At 31.8% G+C, this 27,211-nt stretch overlaps 1 protein-coding gene across 1 annotated transcript in view; it reads left to right on the top strand.

Annotated features, from left to right (window-relative positions):
* Window positions 1-27,211, top strand: part of LOC129217082 (protein hobbit-like) — a 113,115-nt gene that overhangs the window by 23,851 nt on the left and 62,053 nt on the right. The window contains 6 exon segments of the mRNA XM_054851335.1: window positions 6,896-7,038; window positions 7,139-7,296; window positions 14,056-14,104; window positions 18,091-18,214; window positions 22,674-23,045; window positions 25,610-25,696. Of these exon segments, the coding sequence (XP_054707310.1) occupies window positions 6,896-7,038; window positions 7,139-7,296; window positions 14,056-14,104; window positions 18,091-18,214; window positions 22,674-23,045; window positions 25,610-25,696 (933 nt within the window).

Raw genomic sequence — 27,211 nt, 5'->3', positions numbered from 1 at the left:
TGGCCCAGTGGCTTTTGTCTTCTGTAACAGCCTCCCCTCTCCTGCCTGTGTCTGTTGCATTTTTGTGCATAAATGAGTACCCCCTGCCCCCCTACTGCAGTGTCGTTGAGTTGCAGAAATGCCCCCTCGGTGGGTTGTAGACCAGCACCCTCACCTCCTCCAGCAGCAAGGTTGCTGGTTCTCTCCTTCAAGCCAGTATCCAGCTCCAAAGGAGCTGTGAACTGGGTGGTGGTAAAAAGTCAACACTTGCACAACCACTCTGTGCAAGTGCAAGGCAAATTACAACGAGGTTTTGCCCGGTTTCTCGAGGGAAACGTTAAGACATCATACAACCCACATGCCATCCATCCATCAGCACGATGCCTCACACCTTAGAGTGGGTATTCATTTTAGTCGCCTTTTATGACATGCATGGAGTACGTTGCGACTATTCTGCTTCGGTCACCACACGGAACAAAGAGAGACATAAAATAAACCACTATGGTGTGTACAGTCTGTAGTTATAATAAAATGATGTACTATAATAACACTGTACAGTAGATCCAGTAATGAAATTTGGAACTTTAAAAAATAAGATGTTGATGATTTATGCTGCATGATTAAATCGTTATTCTAATATATTTTTTAATTCAGTAGCTTCGCTAGTTCTTCTATGTATGGCAACACCCCTTTCCCTGGTTTCTTTAATTTTCAATACGAGAGCAGCTTTTATTTTCATCATTTTTGAATTTCGTTTATACACTGCTCGGCGATCTTTTATTGATTTTCTTTTCTTGGCTTTTAATATACCGTAACGTGGGGCTACTTGGAACCGAAATTTCATACTTTTTGATAGTTTTACACTGAATGCTTTGTTAAACCCATAATGTGAACTGATAACTTTGTTTTTACGAATTTTCAGACATTTTTCTACTACCTAAAACCCTTTTTTAAACAATAATTTTAACTCTTTACATTTTTTTCTATTTTTAAAAATTGGGTTCAAGTTGCCCGTCGCTGAGGCTACTTGGTCCCACTCAGCAAATCCATCAGAAAAAGCTATAAAACAGGTGTTGGTATCAAGAAGGACCAATGATTTTGAAAAATAAACCCAAAACGTATATTCTAGTGAGCAATTTATTTATATAAATTGCAAATTATTTATATAAATGAATATAAAATCAACGTATACATAAAAACATATTTTTAGGCAAACATAATTTCTTAAACAGAAACATAATCAAACTACAGCTAAAACCGATTGAAATGCTCATTATTTAAACATTAAAAAGAATGAAAACCCCTCAATTTAATAGCTTGGATGGATTTTTTTTCCTCTGATATTATTTAATACCTGCTCTTCCTATCTACTAAATACTACAAGATGCCCAGGCTTGTTTTGTGAACGATCTTTTAATTTCCTTTTTAGAGTTAATATACTTAAGTCAAAATGGGCTGATGCCACTCTCTAAGACATTTCTCCGGAATTAGTTGAATCTGGCCACAATTGTAATTTTTCCTCTAAATAATCTGCATTATTTCCTATTTCAAGGGGTTTTCTTTTACTTTCGCACCCTTTTTATCTCAAGATCTGCAAAAACGGGTATAAATTGTAACTAACCTCTTTATTTTACAAGATTACAAACCTTACTTAACATAATTTAGTGATGAAATGTGGTTCGGGGCTGTTTGAACGCTGGGTTCAAGTTTCCCCATTTTAAGGCAACCCCATTTTAAGGCACTTTTACTAACTTATATTAGTTACTGTGTTAATTACATAGCTATAACGTTAAAACACTTTTATTTTTATTACGAAATAGAATGCAAACATATAAAACTATCTTGATTTTAATGATATCAGATGTTTCCATGAATTTACATGTGAAAGTTTGCAGACAAAGTTTCATGTTCCAGCCTCTACGTAGTACTCCTTGTCATGGAGAATTTTTTTTCTAGTCTATACATTGAGTTTTATAGGACCAGGATGGATTTTAACCACTTTTCTCTCATGGGTTCAAGTAGCCCCACTTTACAATATGGAAGATTCACTTACACCTAATTGTCGTGCTACCTTTGACGCATTTTTTAGTTGTTCAAGTACGTAGAGAACCTTTAGCTTTTCTTTAATTGTCAGAAACTTTCTCTTTTTCTTTCTGTCTTTACAAACTTTAGATGAAACAGGGGTCAGGGGAACTTAGGTGTCATTATATTTCATGAACTTTTGCATTTAGAATGAAAAAAATAAATGGCAAATGAGGAGTAGTTATTTGTATACACTAACAGGGGCGGGATTTCACCATTTCATTTGGAGGGTCAAGTTTCTTAAATATGTATAACCCAAAAGCGAAACCGAACACACTTTAACTAACAAGAAGTTGTCATAATATCGGTTTAGTATAAATAAAATTAGCGCTTAGAAAAATTAAAATTTTGATTCATTGACTAAAAAGTTATCATACAGAACATCTTGCTACTAAAGTTTTTATACCTTTTGTAAAAGTTATAATGCATGATTTTTGGAATTCAGAAGAGCAGGGAATCATGTTACTAATCTATCAGTGCTCAATGTCGTGCTGTTTTGCCAGTTCAGCTAAATGGAAAAGGTATTTTTTCCCCCTTTTGTGCTTTGAAAATATTTCTGTAACCTCCTGAGACAAAAAAAAAAAAAAAATAAAAATAAAAAATAAATCTTTCTCTACTAGCTGAGCTGATTGTAATAGTTAAAAAATAATTGAAGTAACACAAAGTTATGTATGAAAACACTTTTTAGATCTTACTCTTCAAAATCACCCAGGCTACTTCAAAAACTGTGAGGGGCTTAAACTTTTCATCATTGAATAATCTAGTCATGTCGGCGCTCTCAGCTTCAATGAGATAGCATCTGCCTCCAGCTCTGTTATTCACTATTCCAGACTGATGAGTCTATAACAAGGATGAAACTGCAGTCTCTGGATGTGGTAACCGGTCTGTCTGTATAAAATCAATGTTTGACTTCACATCATCATGTGGATTGTTCTCACTTTTTTTTTTTTTTTGCGCCTCTTTAAAATTGACTCGAAGGAAGAATTTTTTTGAAAAAATTCTCGATTGATTGAAATATACATCTATAAAAAATCTATTTTCAGTTTCAATTGTAGATTGAACTGTGGTAGTATGGTGCACAAATCAATTGTAGATTGAAATGTGGTTTGAATAGTCGAGTAGCGAATTGAAGATATAGATTTTGATAGAGTAAAGCATTTTTCAAAAACCTTTTCCCGATGGAAACAAAATGGATAAAAATTCGAATGAAGTCATATATGCTAAAGGGCATGAAATTTTTCACCATTGAAAGAATCGTTTTGCAATAATTCTTCCAGTCGTCAAATCACTGCTTTGAAGTTATAGAGAAATGTTTTTATCGTTTTAACTCTTAAAGATTATATTGTGTCACTCCGCGATTGCATAATTATAGACCCCCATAAAAGGTATTTGGTTGATATGTCTTTTTTTTATTCAATAATCACATGCATTTTTAAGAAGTTTCTATGAAAGCATTATAATGTATTGAGCAGCTGAAACATGTTTCTAGCAGAAGAAAGCGATTAACACTCATAAAATAAGTATACACTTAAAAAATGATCGTAAAGTGAATGAAAAATATCAATTAATTTCCTTGTGAAAACCATGCAGCCACACCACTTTTCAAGAGCCTCTCATATTGAACATACCATCGTTACACTGGGCACACAAGTGTGAAATATTTAGCCTCTATGAGACAATGTCTTCTTTAGTTAAAATTAACCATGGTTCTCTATCAGTTTTCTATGCTCTGAAAAAGCCGAAAATACTTCATGAATTTCTAAGTCATTATCCAAAGTAACCAAAAACACTTTTTCTAGTCTGAGACTGTGTCGAGTTTCATCAAATAGTTGCTGAGAACCAGCGAGATTTCCTTTAATGAACATTGATTTCCGACTTACATAAATTGAATTGCCCCTGTATGCAAACAAAGCTATGTTCATATTATTACGGTGTGGGAACTCCTACTGCCAGTGATACTAAGGGGATAAAGGTTCTTTCACAAAAAAAATATTTAAAGTAGTCAGTAACAAAGCCGATTTTTTCACACCGCGATTCCCTTCTGAAAATTTTCGTGTTGCGGACGAGGAATTCGCTTTAGGTCTAAAATTATTTACTGGTGAAAAAATTGTGTTTTAGCCATTTTGCGTTAGTTGAATCGCCTTGTAACGGTAGTCGACTGTATATGTGTGCATAGAGTGTCTTTTTTTCAAATTGAACAAGCTTTTGCATTTATTTTTTAATAGCAGTGAAAGATATAAATATTTTGTTTTTTTACTTCCAACAATCCTTTCTTCTAAAAGGGGGATTAGTTTCAATCTCATCTTGTGCAGTCTCTAAAAATTTTGAATTCCAATATCGTCTTGAGTTTTAGTTTCAAATGTTTGAAATTTTTTGTGTTTGAATTGTTTTTTAATGGAAAATTTTTCCCCAAATATAAGTTAAGGGGCTTGGAGTCTGTATAAAAAGCAAGCTAGATTTCGTCTTTTTTCACTAACTTTCTTTTTTACTTCAAACTTTCAATATTTTAACTCTGTACCTTATTTGACCATTTTTGCAACTTGAAGAATGCATCCAGAAATAGTGATAATAGAGGTCTTGCAGATTAAATTAGGCTTGTTGTATATATATATCTTAATAGATATATGTCTGTGCGTGTGTTTGTAGTCATAAGGCTTTTAAACGGCTGCACCAATTTTGATCAAATTTTTTGTGTGTAATTAAGCTTATCCAAGAATGGTTTAGAGTCACAATAGATCAAATCAGAAATGTTTTTGACAATTAATTAATTAATCAAAACATTGGATGGTTATATCTCCCAAATAATGATTAATACTTATTTTAACCTATTGTTGAGCGAGAACTGAAATAAATATTTAACCCATTGCCAAAGGACAATAAGAAAACCAGCTCTGCTTTTTGTAATGAAATTTCCTACTGAGATATATCAATTGAGAACAGATAAAACATAGAGAGAGAAAGAGTTAAGCCTTCATTTCTTGAAAGCAACGATTTTAGGTCCTGTGATGCTGTGATATATTTTAAAGTAAAGTACTGGAAGAAATCGGGTTTCTTTCACTAGGTTCACGCAAAACATGTCTTCTGTTGTCGTATTTGAACCATGTGACCGGATCGGTGCTTTAGGTTTTCTTAACCAAATGGTCAGAAAGTACCCTACCTAGCAACATTTGTTTCTCGGCTCAAATCCATGTGAGTTTTGGCACCAATGGCAAGAATACTTTAAGGATTATCAAACTAATCAGTGCATTATTAAAGGAAAAGATGGTGGAATTTAAAGACAAAGCAAATTTTTTTTTCCATCCAGATAAATTACAACAGGGTAGGTCTGTACACAAAAGAGAGCCGCTCACTGATCGGTTGTATTACAGTAACGTGGTGGCTTGGCAACTTTGGTCATAAACAATAGAGTTGCATGATCATTTGTTTACATTTTAAAGCTTCTGTTAATGTAATTTATTGTACTTTTTGTTTATTTGGAGAAATATTTCAAATTGTAAAGAATTGTTTTTTGTATTTAAAGAGTGTTTAGTCATTTTAGTTGAAGAATGTATTTATTTTACATTGGGAGGGAGGGGGGTGAGTGATTTTTGGGCTTATTCAGGGAACTGTTTTTACCTTTATCATTTTTTTAAACGATATCCTTTCAATTGTTTTATTCTTTTTCATATGGGGATGTTGCAGTGGGATTTCCCGTTTGTTCTAGATGGGTAGTTAGTTTTTTACACTTAATGTCTGAGGATGCTTTTTATCCTTTGAGTATGGTTGAAGGAACAAACCATCAAGTATGCGAGAAAAGATAGTTAATAAAACAACTGCTCAGTAGGCATTAGATAAATGAAGTTGTAATAAATATATGCATTCTGACACCAAGCAGCTTAAAACATTTTCTTTTGACTTATTTTTTTCAACGAAATGGTTCAAACACTTGATAGTTGATTGAAAATTTTCAGTTTACAAAGTTTGAACAGAACGACGTCTGTCCGATCCTCTAGTATTGTTTAGAAATTTCTCATCTCCAAACTGCATTGTGAAGGTTACACAGATTTTAACCACAGCATTATGATGCTGCCAGGTTAGATTACCCCACTTGTAGACAAATTCATATATGATTGTAATAAATCAGCAATTCATTGAAATCGGAGTTTTCTTACCTGATTCTTTTCTTTTGCCTTCTAAATCAAAAGGTCACCACTTAAAGATACCAAAAACTTTAATTACACTCACGAACACTTGACAACATGGAAAAAATACAGAACGTCACATAAGCACACAAAGAACAGCTCGTTACATTTTTTCTTTTTTTTTCTCACATCTACATCGGAACTCGCTTCCACTGGTTTGGCACAGAAGTGCCACCTCCCGGGTTTTACGTCCCATCTGCAACAATGATTAAAATGAAACTTAAGGTTGAAGTGAACTTATAGAGTGTTTTGCATTCTGAAGTCTTCCGTTGCTGAATGTTGAATGTGTGTAACATGTTCTTGTTTGATTAATGTAATGGTTACTGATTGATTTTTTAAATGTTTGAAAATTTCTCCTGAAAATTGGTGAAATTCAATTATAACTCTTATGCAGAACATAGTCAGTACTTGTCATGATGTCACTGACACTATTGTAAGAGGGTTTCAAGTTCTTAAGTGTGCTTCTAGTATTTAGTTTAGTTAATTGCCTCAGTGGCAGCATGAGTCAACTCATTCTGTTGTTGAAGAATTATGATCATAATGTATAATAATAATAATACAAGTTTCAAAAAATTAATTTCGAAGTCTAATTGCATCATTGTTAATTATTTTTCTTTATTGTCATGTACATGTGTACTGTTTTGTTTTGATAGGTTGCGGATAAACTTGTGGACATAAAAGTCACTTTATCACTTTTACATATATTATATCAAAAAGAAATTTTGCAGTATTTTCTAAGAACTTCTCATCCACAAAATCAAGATACAAGACCTAAAGTAGAACTTAAAATAAAAAGGTAGGTTTTTCTGTGTGGATATTGATAGACGAACAAGCATCAGTCAAGTCTTTGTGAAGTATACTGTTTTACTATTAGTAATATGATCCTAACATTTCAGAAAGAATTTGATAAAGGATGCCTTAGTGAACAATAGAGTCAAAGTTGCGATTGAAGTTGATGGTATTTGTGTTTCATTTAAAATTCCTGAATGTGAAACCTTTAGTTTTGGCCTAGTTAAAGGACAAAGCTCCTTCGAACATTTCATTAGTAATCAAGGTGAGTTTTTAAATTTTAGAAATGTATGTCAATTTTCCTTTCTGTATTCGTTAGTCTTCACTTTATCAGGCACATTTATAAAAGTCCAGAGTTGTTCAATTGTCTTAAAAGACATTACATATTGATAAGACTTACTTATTCACCAGCTGATAAAAAGCAATGAAACAAAAAAAAAAGATTACTTTTAGAGCAATAAATGGTGATTTGGTCACATCATGAATATTTAACCATGAATATATAGCTATTTAACAGCTAAATTCAGAAAAATAAATTTTTTCACTTTGCTAGAATCAAAAATTTAAAAACATAGTTTCACCCTATATATTTCAACGTTTCTGAAACAAAGGAAACAATTTTATGTTCAAATAACGGGTAAATATAGACTCTTAATCAAAAAATCAAATGTCTGGAATAAGGTGGGGGAAAAATTGAGGGGATTTATGAGAGTAAGTATTTTTGGCAATTTAGAGCTGAAGGATTAATAGCAAATTTGGTATATTTTGGAAAAAAATTTCTGCTCACCTAAAAATTAAATGTAACTTTGAAACCAAAGGGGGGGGGGGGTTATAGCTCCTTAGCTCCCCCCTTGGATCCGCTCTTGGCTGTAACATGCAATATTACATCTATATAGACTTTTTCATTCACCTTTTTTAATTCAAATTTTACATTCATAGTGCAATTGTTAACTATAATAATCATATGTAAAATGAAACTAGATGGAAATATTTTTTCTTCTCATCTACAAAAATTTCTTTTTTGAATGAACTATTCAGTATTTAAAATGTAAGAAAATATTATCACTGATTTATTCTTCGTTAATTGCTTCTGATATTTGTTTATCAGTTGAATTTTTAGAGTTGAATATACATTCTACCTGACCATATATGAAGATAAACATATTCAGTATAGCTTAGAAATTGTTTGTCAGCATTTGTTCTTTGATAGTCCGTAAACATCTTGATATTTATTATATAGCTTTAAAACTTTTTAATGTATTATTGCTCATTTTATCACAAAAGTAATGCAGCAAACTGAAAGGATTAAGCTATTTCTTTTTACCATAATGAATGAAAAATCCAAAACTATATCCTAGTCAAGCATTCCCCCCACAAAAGTAATGTACTTAACCTAGATGATTGAGCAATTCCTTTTAACCATACTTAATGGAAAAATCTGAAACTGTATGCTAGTAAAGCAGTTTCCCAATCTTTTCTCTTTTACAAAACCCTTTTGAGCATCTCAGTTCTAGGAAGCCCAAGTGCTTTTGGACTAACATTTCTTCCGAACAAATGTTTTTAGAGTCAATACTTATATTAAATCACCACAACTACGAAAAAGTTTTAGTATGCAACTTTTATGGGCAATGCAGCGCAAATTTTAAATTTCTTTCATTCTCATCATAGATTGAGAAGCACCATAATGGTTACGAAAAGAACTAATTGAATGACCGAATGCATTTTTTAATTTTTGTCGCTTATTCTTTTCTAATTTCAGAGTACAAATTGCATCAGTGAGGTTGATCCCATATTTTTACTTCCTTTTACAAAAAAGGAAGTATTGTATTCGAAAAAAAAATTTCACCAGCCTTAATTTTCATTTTACTCACTCCTGAAAAAATATTGAGTTTTTTTTTTCCACTGGACCACATGTAGATAAGTGCCTAAGAATGTATAAGCATGCGAAATATCCATAATGACAATTCCCGAGTTAATTACAGCGAATTTTCTCGTGACGTCTGTATGTACGTATGCATGTGCGTATGTATGTTGCATAGCTCAAGAACGGAATGTCCTAGAAACTTGAAATTTGGTATGTAGAGACGCCTAGTAGAGTCTAGTTGTGCACCTCTCCTTTTGGTTGCATTCGGGTGTTTCTAAAGGGGTCTTTTGCTCCTTTTGGGGGGGGGGGGAAGGAAATTATTGTTAATTTCCATGTAAACTCAAGCGGTGTTATAATTTGGTGGACATTTGGCTATATATCGCCATTCTTTTGGTTGCCAAGTTTCGTCTACAACTTGGCGACAAATTTGGTGGATTTTTTTTTTTTAAATCTGTTTCAATTTGGCCACTGTTGGTGATATTTAGAAAGTAGACTATTCAACCATATTAAAATTGCCAGTAATGAGGAAATGACATTAAATTGGAGTAAAGGAAGTCATGTGATGCACACATCAGCTCGTTGATTATGTTGTACTGCTTCCCCCTCTAGTTAGACAACTGAAGAAATCAAAAATAAGTTGAAATCCTCATTTTTTTCTTTGAAATCTTCAGATGATGTCTTGCTCTTTTGTCTTGCTTTAATATATCTTGATATCCAAATAGCAATAGATTACACAATAGGGTGGAACGAAAAAAACAAAGTTTTTATTTTCGAATTGTAATAGTGCAGAAAAGTTGCGATTGATGAAGAATTACAAAACAAAACAAAAATTTTAAAAATCGGATAATATCTTCCGATCCCGCAACGAGCCTAAAATTTGAAAAAATGGAAAATTTCATGTGTTTGTAGCGATTTTTGTAAAAACTTTGCTCCAACGTTTCTTTTTAATACTCTAAGAGGGAAAAGTTACGATTGCTGAAGCCCTCAGAAATTTAAAAAAACATATTGAAATCAAATAATACCTTCTGATCCAGGAACAAGCATGAAAAGTAAAAAAAAAGGAGAATTTCATCTTTTCTTATAGTGATTAAAAATTAAATTGTTCTTCTTGTTTTTTTGTTCCGGTGTTACAGGGAAAAGCCTTTTAAAAAACACTATATTACACATAAACATTAATTTATTTCTTGACTTTTAAGGTATCTTCTAAACATGCAAAACTACCATTCTTTACAACAATGAAACATTTTCAAATAATAGAAAGTTATAAAATATTTACCAAATTTACAATCCAGTATACAAGTCTTATTGTTTTAAGTGTTACTTGTTAAAGCTAATTTATAATCAGATTTTTTGGAAAATTCGGGCATAATTGACCTAGATTTCAATGTTGCTCTTATGTAGCCATCTCTTGATTTAAATCCACACACTTTGAGTGAAGCCTCCGTCACTAGCTTCACACACCTTTCGACAGCTTGCGTATGGCAGGGGAATAGTTTTATATCCCAGTCGGGTATAGTGCCTGTTGAAATAAGATTTTCAATGTCTTTGTTAGGAACTTTTCGAAGAAAAGGTGAAGAAGATAACTTTGTCGTGTTCCAATTAATAATCTCTGTGTAATCTTCTGCTTCGAAATTTAGAGATGGAATGACAAAGTTTCTAATGCTTTTGCCTTTAGAAACAGACTTCCTGGCTTTTAAGACGTTTTTAAACGCTAGTTCTCTTATGTGCCTCCTTTCATCAAAGATTATTGCCATTAATAAGTTTTCGGGATACGCAAAGAAAGAGTTTCTTTCAATGACAGGGTAAACAACTTGTTTTAGATTGTCAGGTAAGTATCGACAGGTTTGAATTGTTCTGTAAACATGAATGGCACCGTCTGTGAAATTTTTGCGGTTCTTTATTTCAAACCAGACCGGCATGTAACGTCTCAAAACAGTCACTATGTCTTTTAAGTCACCTGATAGGATCGATACACTTACGTACAGTCTAAGGACTCTATTTGCACAAGTGAGCCATCTGGAATGTGAGAGTGGGCCAGGGTCACGATTCGACAAATCATTTGGGCCATTGCCACCCTTTATTGCCTGAGATATATCTAAAAGATATCTTTGATCCTTGCTCAAGCACTTTCTGTTTACATCTGGAATTGTACAGTCAATTGCTTGAAAATCTATTACTGGCAGTTTTTCGCAACCTCTGAGTTGTTCTCCTATTGGTCCAGAAAACGAATTTGGGCCAGTTGTTCCACCATCCAAATACCGAAAAAGATGGCGAAAAGGCAACTCAATGAAATGTAATAAACAAATAGCCCATTGCAATGGTCGTCCAATATAAATTTCAAATTGACGAATCGCGCCACTTTTCCACCCAGTATTGATTTTTGTACCATCGCAACCTACGATGGCTAAATCATAAAGTGAAATTCTTTGTTCATTTAGATATGAAACAATGCTATTCACTATGTCTTTGGCTGATCCAGAGTTTGGAGACACGTGGCCAATGTAAACGGAAACAGGTTCTTTGATAATAGTATAATGCTCTTCTTTCACTGTTCGCCGAAATTGCTTTGATTCAATCTTTTCTACATATAAAGTATCATCTTTTCTTCCGTCAAAATAAATACCCCGAACGGAGTCTTGTTTAATGCCACTTTGCAGACCTTTTCTATTTTGGCTCTTTTCTCTCCTAATTTTTTGTCTATCAACAACTTTAGAAGTATCTGTTTCAGTCACTAAGCCAACGTCTTGAAGCACACTGGATGTTATGGCAGCAGTTGCACGATCAGATACGCCGTAACGATCGCTACTTAGTGCCGTAGTTTTCAGCTTAATCCTCATCTGCCACCGGGTTTTCTTCTCTGGGTCGGTTGACTTGTAATCATTATCAGGTTCTCTCTTGACTAAACAACTTGGTTGTTCTTCATTTGAAAGATCAGATTCATCTTTCATGACTGAAACGCACTCAGTAACTTTTCGTTTTAAGGCGTAGGCTTTTCTTTGAAATTTTTTTTTCAACCTTTTTGTTTCCTTTCGGTCCAAAGTTCCAATTTTTCCTATGCCATGTTTCCTCTGAAGGTAGAGAAATCTTTGTTCAGAGATCAGTATCTTTTTAGATTTTTTCACACGTACATTTCATGTAAATTGGACATTCGCAAATGTCTGGGGTCTTTTTACAAGTGCAAACAACATTCATTACGCACTTACACGCAGAGACGTCAAAGAGTTTCCTTGCTTCACTTTTAAATTTATCAATCCTTTCTTTAAACTTTGGTTTATCCTTGTCTCGGTTGTAAGATCTCATGAAACTGAGATATTTTTTGTAGAAGATATAATTGAGCTGAACAATTCTTTTCAGGGAAACTGTAGGAATCGAGGCCTTATCAAAGATACATTTAACTTTTTGCTCCACTATGTCCTTAACAATGGAAAAACTCACTTTCGTGTTATTGACTTTTCTAGCTAACTCAAATCTCTCTTGAAAGCAACTTTGAAGCACATTTTCATAAGTAGGGAGCTTATTTGTTGGCAAATCTCTCGGGTGGTCAAATATAGGGCACTCAGAGGACTTTCTCGTAATTCTTTTCTGAAAAGATAGATTCATGTTTGAAACACGTTTAGCAGAGCAAATCGACTTCACACGCACATTAGAAGCATTGAGAAATACTGATGCCAGCACGACTGCTTTATTCATTTAAGTAAGATACTTATAGACACAAGCCAACTAAAAAGCTCATAAATTCAAGATCGTGAGGCGCTAATGGGGCGTATTAGATGCATACACTGTACTGAGCGGCATAAACAAATATAAGTCTCGCGGGATTAAAGGGTCATGTGTACAATTTCACAGGCAGGCTAATACTAAAATATCACATTTGTTTTTATAAACAAACGTTCGTCTATTAGTATTTCATACCGACCTTATGAGGATCGTTAAACTAAAATAAAATAAAAGCTGAAAAAGGGCTTAAAGTTTACATTTTTCAAACATGTAGGTTCGTTGCGCGATCGGAAGATATTGTTTTATTTCAAAAAGATATTTTTTTTTTGTTTTGAAGTCTTCATTAAACGTAACTTCTCCGTTCTGTAGCCTGAAAAAGTACATTAAACCAAAAATGTTAAAAATTCGGAAAAAACCTGAAATTCTCAACTTTTTCGATTTTTTAGGCTTGTTTCTAGATCAGAAGATATTATTCGATTTCAATTTTTTTTTTATTTCTGAAGGCTTTACCAATCATAACTTTTCCGTCTTAGAGCCTTAAAAAGAAACATTAAAACAAAATTTTTGAAAAATCACTAAGAAAATACGAAATTTTCCATTTTTTCAAATATTCAGGCTCGTTGCAAGATCGGAAGATATTATCCAATTTTTAAAATTTTTATTTTGTTTTGTAAGTTTTCACCAATCGCAACTTTTGCGCACTATTACGATTCGAAAATAAAAACTTTGTTTTTTTCGTTCCACCCTATTACACAAGTCAAATAATTCATAAATTAACAAGCAAAGAAGCACTATAGTATGTGAGAATGAACATTTCTTGGAAATTCTAGGATTGTTTTCTAGAATTGATGTTCTAAATAAATATTAAGTGATGGGACCTTTGAGCATTTTTGTATGTGCAGGAAAAATGCCCAGCACATATATAGTGCATATAAATAGATAAAAAAACATTATTTAATGTCTGTGTAAATTTCATGAAAGCTGAGGATTTTTGATTCCAGTGCCATGCATCTCTGGTGTCTGTTCTTGTGAAGGAAATAGATTTTTCCATCTTTTGTATACCCCCATTTCTCCTGCTTACTGGCGTGGGGGAGCTCGAGCACCGCAGCACCCAGCCCAGAAGTTGGCACCCCTGCTTGCATGACTAATTTCAGTTTTTAATGGTTAATATCAAATATGAAAATTTTTCCTTTACCTTGAAAAAGAATTTTCAAAAGTATCCGGACCCCAACTAAAATTACTTGTCGACCCCTGATCTAGGCAGAGGACAAAATGTAGCCTATGTTACTGGCATAAGACTGAATCATATTGTAGGACATTTGGACCGAATAGTGCTCAGTTGTTTAACCATCTGATTTCCTTTTATTCCTGCTTTAATTTAAATGTTCTTTCTTAAAGAAAAACTTTATGCATGAAATTTACAATTTCTTTTCTGTGTTTTAGAGCTTGACTGTATCTTGCCACAAAAGTTTCCTTCAAGCACAGTATCAAGGTAATGAGCTTTATAACGCTAAATTAAATTGTTTCTTAATTTAAAAAATATTTTGGTAATTTTTTACCTCCACATTACTAAATAAGTCTAGTTGACTTTGTCAGCTTTTCTGAAATGCTGCATTATCATTATTGAAAGCAAAATAACTTCTCATTACTTTTAAAAGTGAAAAATTATGAAATGTGTTGTAATATTTATATAGTGATTTAAGTAAATGCTGGTTGCAGTTTGAAAGGTATCATCAGTTAGCTTGTCATAACTTAAAATTTCTCCCAAATTTTTTTTTTTTTTTTTTTTTTTTTTTTTTTTTTTTTAGCTTTTAAAGGTGAATGTCATGAAAAGTGCTTGTTTAAGTCCCAGGTACATTTTCCAAACACTTCCAATTAAAAACCAAAAAAAAAAAAAAAATTTTTTTTTCAAGCTATAAACTACGTCTTACATTCAATCCATGACAAAATTTTCAGGTTTTACTTTAATCTATGGCACTGGAACTCTTTTTATTGCTTTAAAATCAGATTGGCAACATGTGCCACGTTCGAATTGCAATCCTCCAAAAAATCCTGTAAATTATAAAACATTGCTGCAAAAACAAATCCCAAAGGAAATAATGTGTTTTTCATCTATGAGGTGATGTTGTCACCTTATGAGATGATGAAACATGTTCATCTGATTGAATCTTGTGTTTTAGAAAAAATGATTCATTAAAAAAAAGTAATTTGTGCTAGTCCCAAGTTTCCATGTCATGTCGGTAGTACAGACCTCTGTTCTGGTTATTTTTTGTCAAAACAATTATTTGGTACCAGACGATTGTGCAAAAAGAACTCCTTTCATGTGGCATGTAAATTCAAGTGGAAAGTTTCCACTTAAGTCAACAAAATTATCTCATTTTCACCCTCCCCCACCCCCTTTTTTACACTGATTTTTTAACCTTTATACATAACTACTGCCCCAAAAATATAATTTTGCTTTAAAATAGTAAATTTATTGACAATTTTGTGCAAGTCATCCCCTGCTCCCCCCTCTCTCAAACTCTGACTGCATTGAATTAATTTCATTTTTTTAAAGCTTGTTTTTAAAATTTCATTTTATTTTGACTTTAATAACTATTAATCTATTTGCCTTTTATGAATAACCTTGCTTGACTTATTTATGTTTATAAAAAGAGCACACTGACTGGGCAAATAATTTATTCTAAATAATAATTTTCTTCTTTTCAGACATAAAAGCTAGTGTAAGTGTTCACTTTTTACCATGACAGCCGTAAACAAAAATTAAAGATTTAAGTTTTTGTTTCACTTAAGTGTTTTCATTCAAGTATTATTTCCTCTTCAATCCTATTATTGAACATTCAGTTTCTAAAAATCTTTTTAAATTGAAGGTTTCAACGTGAAATGTTACAGTAGTATAATTTAATACCTATCAATATAAATAACAATTTATGAAAATATTAATTGTATTTACTATATATTTGTATTGTAGTGCTCATATAAATAATTATACAAGCAATATATCATGCACATTAAGTATGAAATCTGTAATATTTGTTAGATCTATAACATTTGCATCAGATATGTAAGAGTTCAATAATACAGCCCCTAAAATAGGGGTAAATGTTCACCTTGACCTTCGTTCCTAATTTAAAAAAACGTGTTACTAATGTGTTGTAAAAATACCCTATTAGTTTTAATTATTATTGCTCCTTTCTTCTGAATGTCTTAATAATTTAAAATTTTGATGGTCAAACTGGCACTTTTCTTGATATTCACCCTTTATGACATTGGTATTTTGATTCCTTTTCATTGAATTTTTTTAATCACCCTGCAAATTGTTAAATATGAAGTATTACAAATCTACTTGAAGGGTAGCATGTATGAATTGTTCTCATAAATATTTTATATGTTAAACTCAAAAATGAATGACATTTGATTGATCTATTTGTTGTTATTTCAATTAAAATTACACAGTAAAATAATAAGTTATAGAAATCGTTTTAGGATGCAATTTCTTCACTCATAATAATTTGAATTTGAAAGTAACAGTTTAGGAACTGATTCATTATTTACTTTAGCATAACTTAACCAACTAGAAAGCTATTAAAATAGCAGCACATGCTATTTGCCAAAAGAGATTTCATATGATTATACCTTACCTAGCCACAAAATGTGCAAATGAATTGTAAATGTGCGAAATTTTAATTAGGAATGTATTCAAAAATATATTCATCCTAGCTAAAGCACTGCTCATATAGCATTCCCTAGATAGGGTTCTTCGATTAAATCTACCTCAAATGTGATTTAAATTAAATAGTTTATTCATTTTCAGAACAAAAAGTTAATAAATCATTTTTAAAAACGCTCTGTGACATTTGTTTCATTTATTAGTTTTTGAGAAACAAGAAACATTTAAATTAGAATAATGAACGCATCTTGTTAATAATAAATGAAGAATTGCTGTGTTTCTAAGCCTGACAATGAAGAGGCCCCCGTGATTATGGTGGGATAAATTATATGAGTGTAGTTATAGGTGTAAATTTTAATATATGAGGCAGTGAGAAGCTAAGGGATGTAAGTGGACTCTTTAAAGGTAGAGTAAAATGGGGCTATTTGAGCCTCCAGGGACTACTTGAACCCATGAGGAAAAAGTGTTTAAAATCCTTCCTGGTCCTATGTAATTCAATGTATGGACGTAAAAACTTTCTCCATGACAGATATCAGTTCTAGGTAGAGGCTGGAACATGAAACAAAGTTTCAGCTATTCCCACCTTTTTCTGATTGAGGTTTAGATTGCAAGTTGTCTTAACAGTTGTTTTTTGTGTCTGCAAACTTTCACATGTAAGTTCATGGAAACATCTGATATCATCAAGGTCAGGGTGGTGTTATGTTTGCATTCTATTTCTTAATAAAAAAGTGTTTTAAGGTTATAGCTACATAATTAACACATTAACTAATATAAGTTAGTAAAAGTTCACTGGTTGCCTTAAAATGGGGCTACTTGGACCCAAAATTCAAACAGCCCCAAACCACATTTATTTCATCACTAAATTATGTTAAGTAAGGTTTGTAATCTTTGAAAATAGAGAGGTTAGTTACTATTTATACCCGTTTTTTGCAGATCTAGGGATAAAAAGGGTCCGAAAGTAAAAGAGAACCCCTTGAAGTAGGAAATAATGCAGATTATTTAGAGGAAAAATTAAAATTGTGTCCAGATTCAACTAATTCTGGAGAAATGTCTTAGAGAGTGGCATCACCCCATTTTGACTTAAGTATATCAACTTTAAAATGGAAATTGAAAGATCATTCACAAAACAAGACTGGGCATCCATAGTATTTAGCAGCTAGGAAGAGCAGCTATTAAATAATCCTATCAGAGAAAAAAATTCGAAAAAAAAATATAAAGATTTAAAATTTTGTTTAAAAAAGGCTTAGGTAGTATCAGAATGTCTGAAAAATGGTAATAACAAGGTTATCAGTTCACATTATGAGTTTAACAAAGTATTCAGTGTAAAACTCATAAAAAGTATGAAATTTCGGGTCCAAGTAGCTTCAGTTTAGGGTATGAGTAAAGCACATGCAAATTTCAAACCCTAAGTAGGCTTTCATTGAACATGTTATCTAAATCATGCTGTATAGCAGTACCTGCTTGGCTGCAGTATGCATATATAAATTTGGGAAGAAATTTCCCCATGAGCTGAAAATAAAGTAAAATAAAATGGTAATTTTGAGAATTTATTCCATTGAAATATGTTTCTGAATGCAGTGTTGCTGAGATTTTTTCACATATCACCTTTTTCTTGCATTGTTAAGAATTCAACTTTGTAATTTGTATTTGCAGTTTTCACTTCTAATCTGTCTTATTTACTAATGTTGATATTGTTTTAGTAAATATATAGATCTTATAGAAGCTATTCATGTCATCACATTTATTTTTATTGATATCTTTTTTTAATAACAGTTTTAATTTATAATTTTGTGTATCTTTTCTTTCAGTTTTGAATTACTTTTAGAAACTGTACACTTAAAATTGGGTGATTCAAATTTTACAGAGTTTGGAATGCTGAAAAAATATCATTTTAATATTATCCCTTTTTCGATAGGTATAATATTATTAAAGGTAAATGTATTTTTTTTTTTTTTATTGCATGTACTGATCTATTTGTTTGATACTCTTATAAACTGAATTGTTTACAATTTCATCTTTACAAAATTCTATCATACAACTCATTATGTTTTAATGTTTGTTTAAAAAATTGTAAAATCTTGGTTGATGGAACTCCATTGATGCTAACTAAGTTAAAACCCATATGAGTGTATTTTAAGCCATATTGCCACTTCTAGTGTGCTAATATATCGAGCAGGTTGCATGTAAGGACTGTTGGATCTGGAATATAAAGACTGTTAGAATGCAGAACCTGGCATTTTGTGACCAAAGTCCTCCACCCAAGAGAAAATTCTAGCTTGTTGTGATCAGTGTTGCGAAATTTGACAACATTTGTTGGTATCTCGCTACATTTTTGCACTTAAAAAGATGCTGATTTGGCGATATTTCTTGAATTTTTCACCAAACCCAGAGACAATGCTAGGATGGTGTAAAACAGCATACAGATAACACTTCAAAAAGTTTGTTATTTTTCACGAAAATTAATGGCACCAAAGGCATATTTTATGAGCTTGCAACAAATTAAAAATTCGTGCAAAATTTGTAACGCTATTTAAATAAATGGTTTGTGATTATTTTATTGTAAGTCCTTAATTTATATGCATATGCAATTGCATAGCAATGATAAACACTAAAGTAAATAAATAGACACAGAAGGCAATAAAACTAGTCATCAAGCAATTTTTATCATTTTGTAGCAAACCAAAATTTAAAAATGAGCTACAATCTAAGAAAAAGAATACTTAAGTTCCAAATATAGACAAAACAGTATTTCATTAGGCAAATGCTCTACATGCTAAACTGCAAATTCTAAATGGTAATTTGAGCCTAATATTAGGAGAAGATAAAGCCTAAGATTCTCAATTATCAGAGGCTTAGAAACTATCAATAATAATTCTCCACAGGATGAGTTGCTACATGCAAAAAAAAAAAAAAAAAAAAAAAATCCAAATTGTTTCAAACATTGCCATAATTTATTAGAGGTGGAGTCACATGGTAATTTCATGAGTTTGAACAGTTAAATGGTTTCAAGTGAAGCAAAGGGTTCACTAAATGCCATACTTAAGTAAATGTTTTCACAAGATTTCTTAGAAAATTATTTTTAATAAGCTATAAGTCGTTGAAAAGCAGCATTAACCAATTTTGATATTTATGTCTAAGAACTGTATACAGGGAAACCCCTTCGAGTAGCCACCTGTCTTAAGCGGCTACCCCTCTTAACAGCCAATTTTTTGCGACACGGATTCTTTGACCCATAGGCTTAATGTTAAAAACACTCCTAGCAACAGCCACTCAACCCTTCTTAACGGCCGCCGAGTTAGTACGCCCATCCCATTTTTCAGGAAAATGTATTCATTTCTTATTTCTATTATACAGCCTTTTGGTTCAAGGAGGAGAAGTGTTATTGACTGTTAACTAATTCCAATAGTTTTGGAGTAAAAATGTCACTCACGTTTATTTTATGAGTTGGTAAGTGTGTGTGTGTGTGCATGATTGATCTGGGTTGCAAACAGTACTGTTAAAGAATATTTTTATGAATCTCGAACAGCGTATTGAAGTTCTCGGCCATACGAGCACAAATAACTGTTGAGAGTATTAATAGAGGACGATTTCGAATTATTTTCAAGCACAAAACAGCAATGGAGTGCCTTAATATTTACAGTACCGACTGAAGTAAAGGTCTTCTGGTTAATGAGTCTGCCAAAAATTAGTGTTTTTCAATCAAATCTAAAATTATTTTGATATAGATTTAAATTAACTAATACAAATACAAATACAAAAGCGACAACCGCAACAGGCTCTGGGCCCAGCTAGACTGGTCCTAGTCAATTTACAATCCCCAGTGAAGATCAATGGCCCTCTTAAAACTATCTACTCCCTTGCTCATTACCACCTCTTCCGGTAAACTGTTCCAAGGTTCCACTACCCTGCTATAATAATAATAATTTTTCCTAATATACATCTTAGCCTGAGATTTAAATAGCTTAAAGCAATGACCCCTTGTCCTGTTTTCAGTGCTTAACTTCAGCCCCGTAACATCTTTCATTTTAATAAATTTAAACAACTGAATCATGTCCCCTCAGTCTCTTCTTTGCTTAAGACTGTACATTTTTAACATTCTAAGCCTGGAATCATAGTCTAAGTGAGAAAGTCCATTTATTAGCCTTGTAGCTCGCCTTTGAACCCTTTCCAATACATTGTCTTTCTTAAGATAAGGAGACCAAAACTAAACAGCATACTCCAAATGAGATCTTACCAAACTTCTATATAAGGTCAGAAGAACTTCTTTAGATTTGTTTGAAATAGATCTATTGATAAACCCAAGCATCTTATTGGCCTTGTTACTAGCAATGCTGCACTGTTGGCTAAACTTTAAATCCTGACTTATTAAGAACCCCAGATCAGTAACTTTGTCTGCCTGACTAATGACTGAACCTTATCAAATAATAACTGGTACACTTATTTCCATGCCCTAAATGTAGCACTTGACATTTCCCAACATTAACAGCCATACCCCATTTATCAGCCCACTCCGTAATATTATCTAGATCCTCTTGCAGCTGTTTTGCTTGTTCTTCATTTTCTACAGTCCCCATAACTTTGACAGCATCAACAAAAGAATTCATGTTTCCAGAAATATTTTTGTGAATATCGTTCGTAAAAATCAATGAAGAAAACAGGCCCTAACACTGATCCTTGAGGAACCCCGCTTAAAACCTCACTCCAATTAGAGTAATTTCCCCTTACAACTACCCTTTGTTTCCTTCCGGTCAGCCAGTTTTTTACCCAAATGAAAGTTTTCCCTCCTATTCCTATATCAGCTAATTTGCTAAGTAGAGCAACATGCGGTACCTTATCAAAAGCTTTTTGAAAATCAATGTAAACAACATCTACAGGCTTCTTATTGTCCAAAAGCCATGGTAACTTTGTCATAGAAATGTAATAAATTAGTTGCACAAGATTTGCCTTTCCTGAAACCGTACTGAAAACTAGTCAATAGATTATTAGTCTCTAGAAAATTTACTATCTTAATTTTTATCAATGTTTCAAAAATTTTGCAAACCACCGAAGTTAGACTCACGGGTCTATAATTTCCCACACTTCCTTTAGACCCTTTCTTGAAGAGCAGTGTAATGTTAGCCAGCTTCCAGTCCTCTAGCACTGTCCCCGAGTTATAAGAAGCATTGAAAATATTTACGATTACATCTGCTAATTCCTCCGCACATTCAACTATTAAGATCACTGTCTGCATTATTAACATTTTTAGAATAAATACTTTTTTGTGCAGTTCAGGCACTAATTCGGCTTTTGACTGTCAATTTTCTATTACGTTATTGTTGCATAAGAAAAAAATATGTTTTAGTTTCTTCCACCTTCTATAATATATAACTTTTTTAGCATTTATCTTTTCATCTTCATTAATTTATACTTTAATAATTGCACTCTTTCACCTTTTAAAAAGACAATTCAACTTCCGGTCAAAATATTTCTTTAGGACCTTTTAATTAAATGAAATTGACCAAAATGATTACATTTTCTGTTTTTTAAGTCATAAAGTTTGTCTTTATTTCTTTTCCCCTTAAAAATATCTCCCAAAAAGAAATACTTTTGCATTTAACTTTACATGATAAATTTTATACCATTATTTATTTAATTTTTAAGATTGTTGTTACCCTTGCTTTTGTTTTACATCTATGTGGAAAATGGAAAAAAGTCATTTTTGAAATGCTCTTGCTTTCTGCATTTAAAATTGCAACTTTTGTGTATTTTTTATTATCTTCATTTATTATGGGTGAATCTTCTTGAATGAATAATAGTGATTGAAATCGAGTCTCTTGTTGTTTTTTTCATCAGCTGAGTCAGTTTACATAGAAACAAATTGTGTTCCTGAATTGAAAAAAGGAAATAGATCAAGCTCTTAAAATTTTACTGATTTAGCTTGAAAATTTGATTAGAATTAATTTTGCTACAATGATTAAAGTAAGTGATAGAAGATATAGTTGTATGAAAATACTTTTATTATGATAAATAAGTGTAATAGAAATAAATGAAAACTACAGTATAACTCTAGTTTAATGATACTTGATTAACGATTTCCTCAATTCAACGATACATTTCACTGGTCCGGATTTGACTGTATTGAATGTGTATGCTCCTTGATTTAACAATTTCCTTAATTTAACGATAATTTTTTCTAGTCCCTTGACAGCCATCAAATCGAGGTTATACTATACTTTAATCCTGCCTTATATTGTTATTGCATTCCTTGTTTTGTCATTAAAAATTTCTTTTTAACGTAGAGTAAATCTGTTTACTTTATTGATACATTTGTATAGTTTCATGATCAACCTTTTTTTTTGCTGTAGATATTTTTTTCACTGATTAAGCAACTTTTTTTCTTCTTTTTATCTAGGGCCGATGCAATCAAGCGGATAATTGTATTGAATGCATGTTTGATAGCAGTCAGTTACAGTGGTCCCCTAATTTTAGTCATCTAATATTCTATATGTTTAAATTTATGTTAGTAAATTTTACATCATTGTCTTCAAAAAAGATTAGAAGTCAAGATCAACAGAAAAAATTAAGCTCGTCACTTTCAGAAAAGAATCATAAAACTAATTTCAATGTTGACTTGAGTTTTAATGGATTAAATATATTTGCTATAAATGAATACAAAACTGGAGCAATGGTAAGAGCAGACAGTTTGCATGTCTGTTCTTCTGAAGAAAGGATGAAAGTAGCATTTCAGGGTATTAAATTGGTCTCTCTGAATTCCTTGATGCAGGTTAGTCATTTCTTTTCTTATGTATTTGATTCTCTTACATATGAATTTGTTAGTAAAAAATATATATAATTATTCACATTGCACTATACACAACAAAATTTGCATGACTCCTTTGTATATTTCTTGAAATCTGAAAAAAAAAAGTTTTGGTTTTAATGTTGTATTACCTATTATTGAGGAAAATAGATGAAGTAGGTCAGGAAAATCAACATAATGCAATGCAAGTCCTTGATGTGTTCCTTGATGTGTGTGTTGAGGAAGAACACCTGTTGACCTGGGCCTGAGAATGAAGGGAGCCCAATATTTTTAAATCTAGGGGTGAACTATATGGGTAAACAATATGGAGAGAGGCCCGGAAAAGTCATTTGTGACGGGCCCCAAAATTTCTGTGCACGCCCGTGCCTGTACCGATTAGGAAAATTCTTTTCTTTTTTGTTTGAAAATGTATACTTCCTCTGTGTTCTAATGGTAATCAAGTTCGGGTTTGATGAAATTAAGGAAACTCTTCAAATATCATACTCAGATTTAAAGCGATTTGTACTTTATTAACTTTGTATATCGTCTCACTTAGTAAACCGGTTTTTATGTGTTTTTCTTTTTTTTTTGTTTAGTGGATAGGGGGTAGTCTAACTTTACCCTAAGGTTCCAAATCTTTGATTTACCCTATTTGTTCTTTATAGGAAAAGTTATGGGTAAAAAACAATAAATTTCATGTAATTTCCCTCACAAACGATTAAATATAAAATCCATTAGTAAAAAAAATGTCGGAAAACTAAAGTATGTGTTTTCTTTACCCATAGTTAAAGAAAGTACTAAAAAATATTATTATTAAGAGTAATCATAATGAAATTTTGAATCAAGGATTCTCTGAAGCAAACGTAAAATTCATTTGAGTGGAATTTTTTATCTTCATCTATAATGGGAGCATTTGAAGAACCATGCGACTTTTATCACGAGTTACATGACTCGTATTCTTGTGAAACATAAATTACAATTTGCAATGTTGCAATTTATAATTTACAATTTTACGACTTGCAATTTACAGTTTATTTGTAGTTTGGGAAACCGTAAACATTTAAATGGTTCTAACTAAATGCAGAATCCAGTCTATATTTTTCATTAGAAATGAGATCTATCAATTGTTGCATTTCTGCTAATACTCATTCATCGTGAGGTTTAGTTAAAAGTTTAAAGGGTTCTAAATCAGATCGAGCTATTACTTCAAGTCTTTCCTATGTTGAGAGCTACGTATACACGTCCTTTTGCAAAGTTCTATTTTCCTAAATCTATGACAGCTTTATCAAGGGTTGTGTGATACGTGTTGTTGTGAAATATAATTTACAATTTTAAAATTTACAATTTTAAACGTAAAGCAATTTTTGTTGTATTTTTAGTGACTCATGCTTTTGCTTTCGAAAAGCAAAATTTGATAAAGTTGAACTAATTATGAGAACAAATTTTTTTTGTACATAGTGCACATTTGAAAAATCCTTTCTACACAGTCGTTGGAATCTCCCAGACGCTGTGGTCTATATCTTTTTCTATCGTGCTCATCTTAGTTGTTTTCAGACTCATGTGCTCGACATTTTCTTACTCAACATGCGCGTACGAAAAGCGTCAGCATCATGAACCACATTCTCTATCCTATGCACTTATTTTTTATTTACACCACTAATAAGCAAAAATAAATTATTTTTAAATAAAAAACCGCCTTCAAAAAACACCAAGGAACTAAAGAGCAAAAAATATCTAATTACACTTACATACTGTTTCCTACCCAAAACTAGAAATGAAATTTATTTTACAATTCCAGTCCAAAAATCAACTAAACTAAACACCCAATTATAAAATAAACACTGGTTTTAATTACTATAGGATGAATTATTTTAAATACATAACTAATTATGTACGATCTCTTAATTTTTAATAACCGTTTGAAGTTGGGGCTTCCTATGAAATACTACCTAATGTAACTGAGTAGGTTTGGTTTTAAAAACTAATTTCGTGTTTAGTTAAATTAGTGTTTAATTCAGGATTCAGTGGGTTGTCAGTTACATTAGATAGTAGTTTATAGCAGGCCCTAACTTCAAAAGGTTATTAAAAATTAAGAGGTTGTATATAATTAGTTAGGTATTTAAAATAATTCTTCATATATTAATTAAAATCAGTGTTTATTTTATAATTGGGTGTTTAGTTTAGTTGATTTTTATACTGGAATTGTAAAATAAATTTCATTTCTAGTTTTCGGTCAGAAACAGTATGTAAGTGTAATCGGTTATTTTTCGCTTTTTAGTTCCTTGGTGTTTTTGAAGGAGTTTTTTTTTTAATTAAAAAAAAAAAATTCTTATCATAGTACCACTAACACATCCTGAAATTTTTATGAAAATTGAAGACATCAACTATCAAAAGTGTCCTGCTTTTAAAAAAAATGATTCTTAAATATTTTATTTCAAAAATTATTTGAATTATTTCTTTCTGAAAACCTATCATAGATTTCTTCTCTTGACTTTCTATTGTGTTTTAAATTTACTTTTAATAAATTATATATTTTCATGTTTGTTTAGAGTTATCAGTGTATCAAATCACCTGAGATAAAAACATATAATGCTTTTGTTAAAGAAGGAACTTTCATGCATTTTAAGAAAAAAAAGGTAAATATTATTTCCTCAGTCTTATTTTTACTTGCTTATTTATTTATTTTTGAATATTTAAAATATTGTAGTCCCCTTTCCCAATTAAAAAAAACTATCTGTACCCAATGCGCGTTGCTACGCCAACAAAAAAATACATCATTATACTGATTTTCATGATAATCGGTTGAACGGGGCAGAAGTTGCTACTCTGCAGTGCCACCTGGTGGCGAGTGGCTTCAATGAGCATATTATGCATCTTCTCCGTGGAAACATACATATATATAGCAATTTTCATAATAATCGGTCCAGGTATCAAGTGAAGCCGTGACTATACTCAAATTTTGTACTCACGCAGTTTGCAAGATCAATCAATCGCTAAAAATATCAAATAGAAAAAGTTTTAAATCCCCCCCGTTGCATGAAAAGCCATTAAACAATAAAGAAAGAATTTATTTGTTCAAACTCAAGAAAAATGGCAACAGCTAACTTCTTATCAATGAGATCTTTCACGCGAATTAATTTCTGCAGCCGATAATTTTATTCGTATTTATCCAATGGATTGTGACTTAAATTGGAATAAAAAAGGAACTATCGATCGGATTTTTTTCGAACTGGTCTATAAACATTCCCAATACCAAAAATAACAAACGGTGAAAGTTTCAGCCAAATCTGCCGGGTAGTTTTTGAGTTCATGGATGACATACAGACAAACATTCATTTATATATATATAGATTTAAATTTAAAAAATCACCAGAATAGATATTAATTTAAAAGTACAGAAACCGTACCTATGTGCTTAAGTGATGCAAACAACATTAATAAAGCATAAAATTTAATTTGCAAGTGATTGCAGGCATATATATCACGTTACAAAAAAGCCTCTGTGTCAATGCAAAAGGAGCAAGCTTGTGTATGAAAGTAAATCTATCTTCAATCATTTGCAAATATTCTTTTTTATTTAAATTGTTTTATCCGTTATGCCTCCAAATGTTTTGTATCATGGTCACTTTAACTCAATTTAAAAAATAAGCAAGAAATAATGCAATTGTCAATGAGTTCTGTTACTATGAGATGAGGACTGGATTTTATGAGGATTGTCATTTTGCCGACATTTTTATAAATTTTGCTATTTTCTGTAATAAAACTTTAAAAATACTTTTTTTCTTCAAATGTAATTATTTTGACATCTATTATCTTCTTATGTGCAAGTTGAAGATCTATCCACTAAATTTACAGTATTATCTTTCATGTTTATTAAAGTGAAAAATGTTCTAAAAGTATACAAGAATATATTGATTATCTCTTGGTTATAAGTGATTAAAGAATTGTCACACTTGCTTTTTGAATAAATAAAGTAGTATTGATTATCACAATGAATGTAAAGATCATACAACCACAATAACTTGTTTATAGAAGAAAAAAAGTGAAATAACCATGTACAAACCGTGTCAAAAAAAAAAAAAAAAAGTGGTGGGGGGGGGGGGGGGAAGGAAGTTTAAGAAATACCCGACATGCTTTATATATATATATAT

Source organism: Uloborus diversus, chromosome 1 (genome assembly GCF_026930045.1).
Source record: "Uloborus diversus isolate 005 chromosome 1, Udiv.v.3.1, whole genome shotgun sequence".
NCBI lineage: Eukaryota > Metazoa > Arthropoda > Arachnida > Araneae > Uloboridae > Uloborus > Uloborus diversus.
The sequence above is the reverse complement of the archived record's forward strand: the minus strand, read 5'-3'. Positions and strand labels throughout refer to the sequence as shown.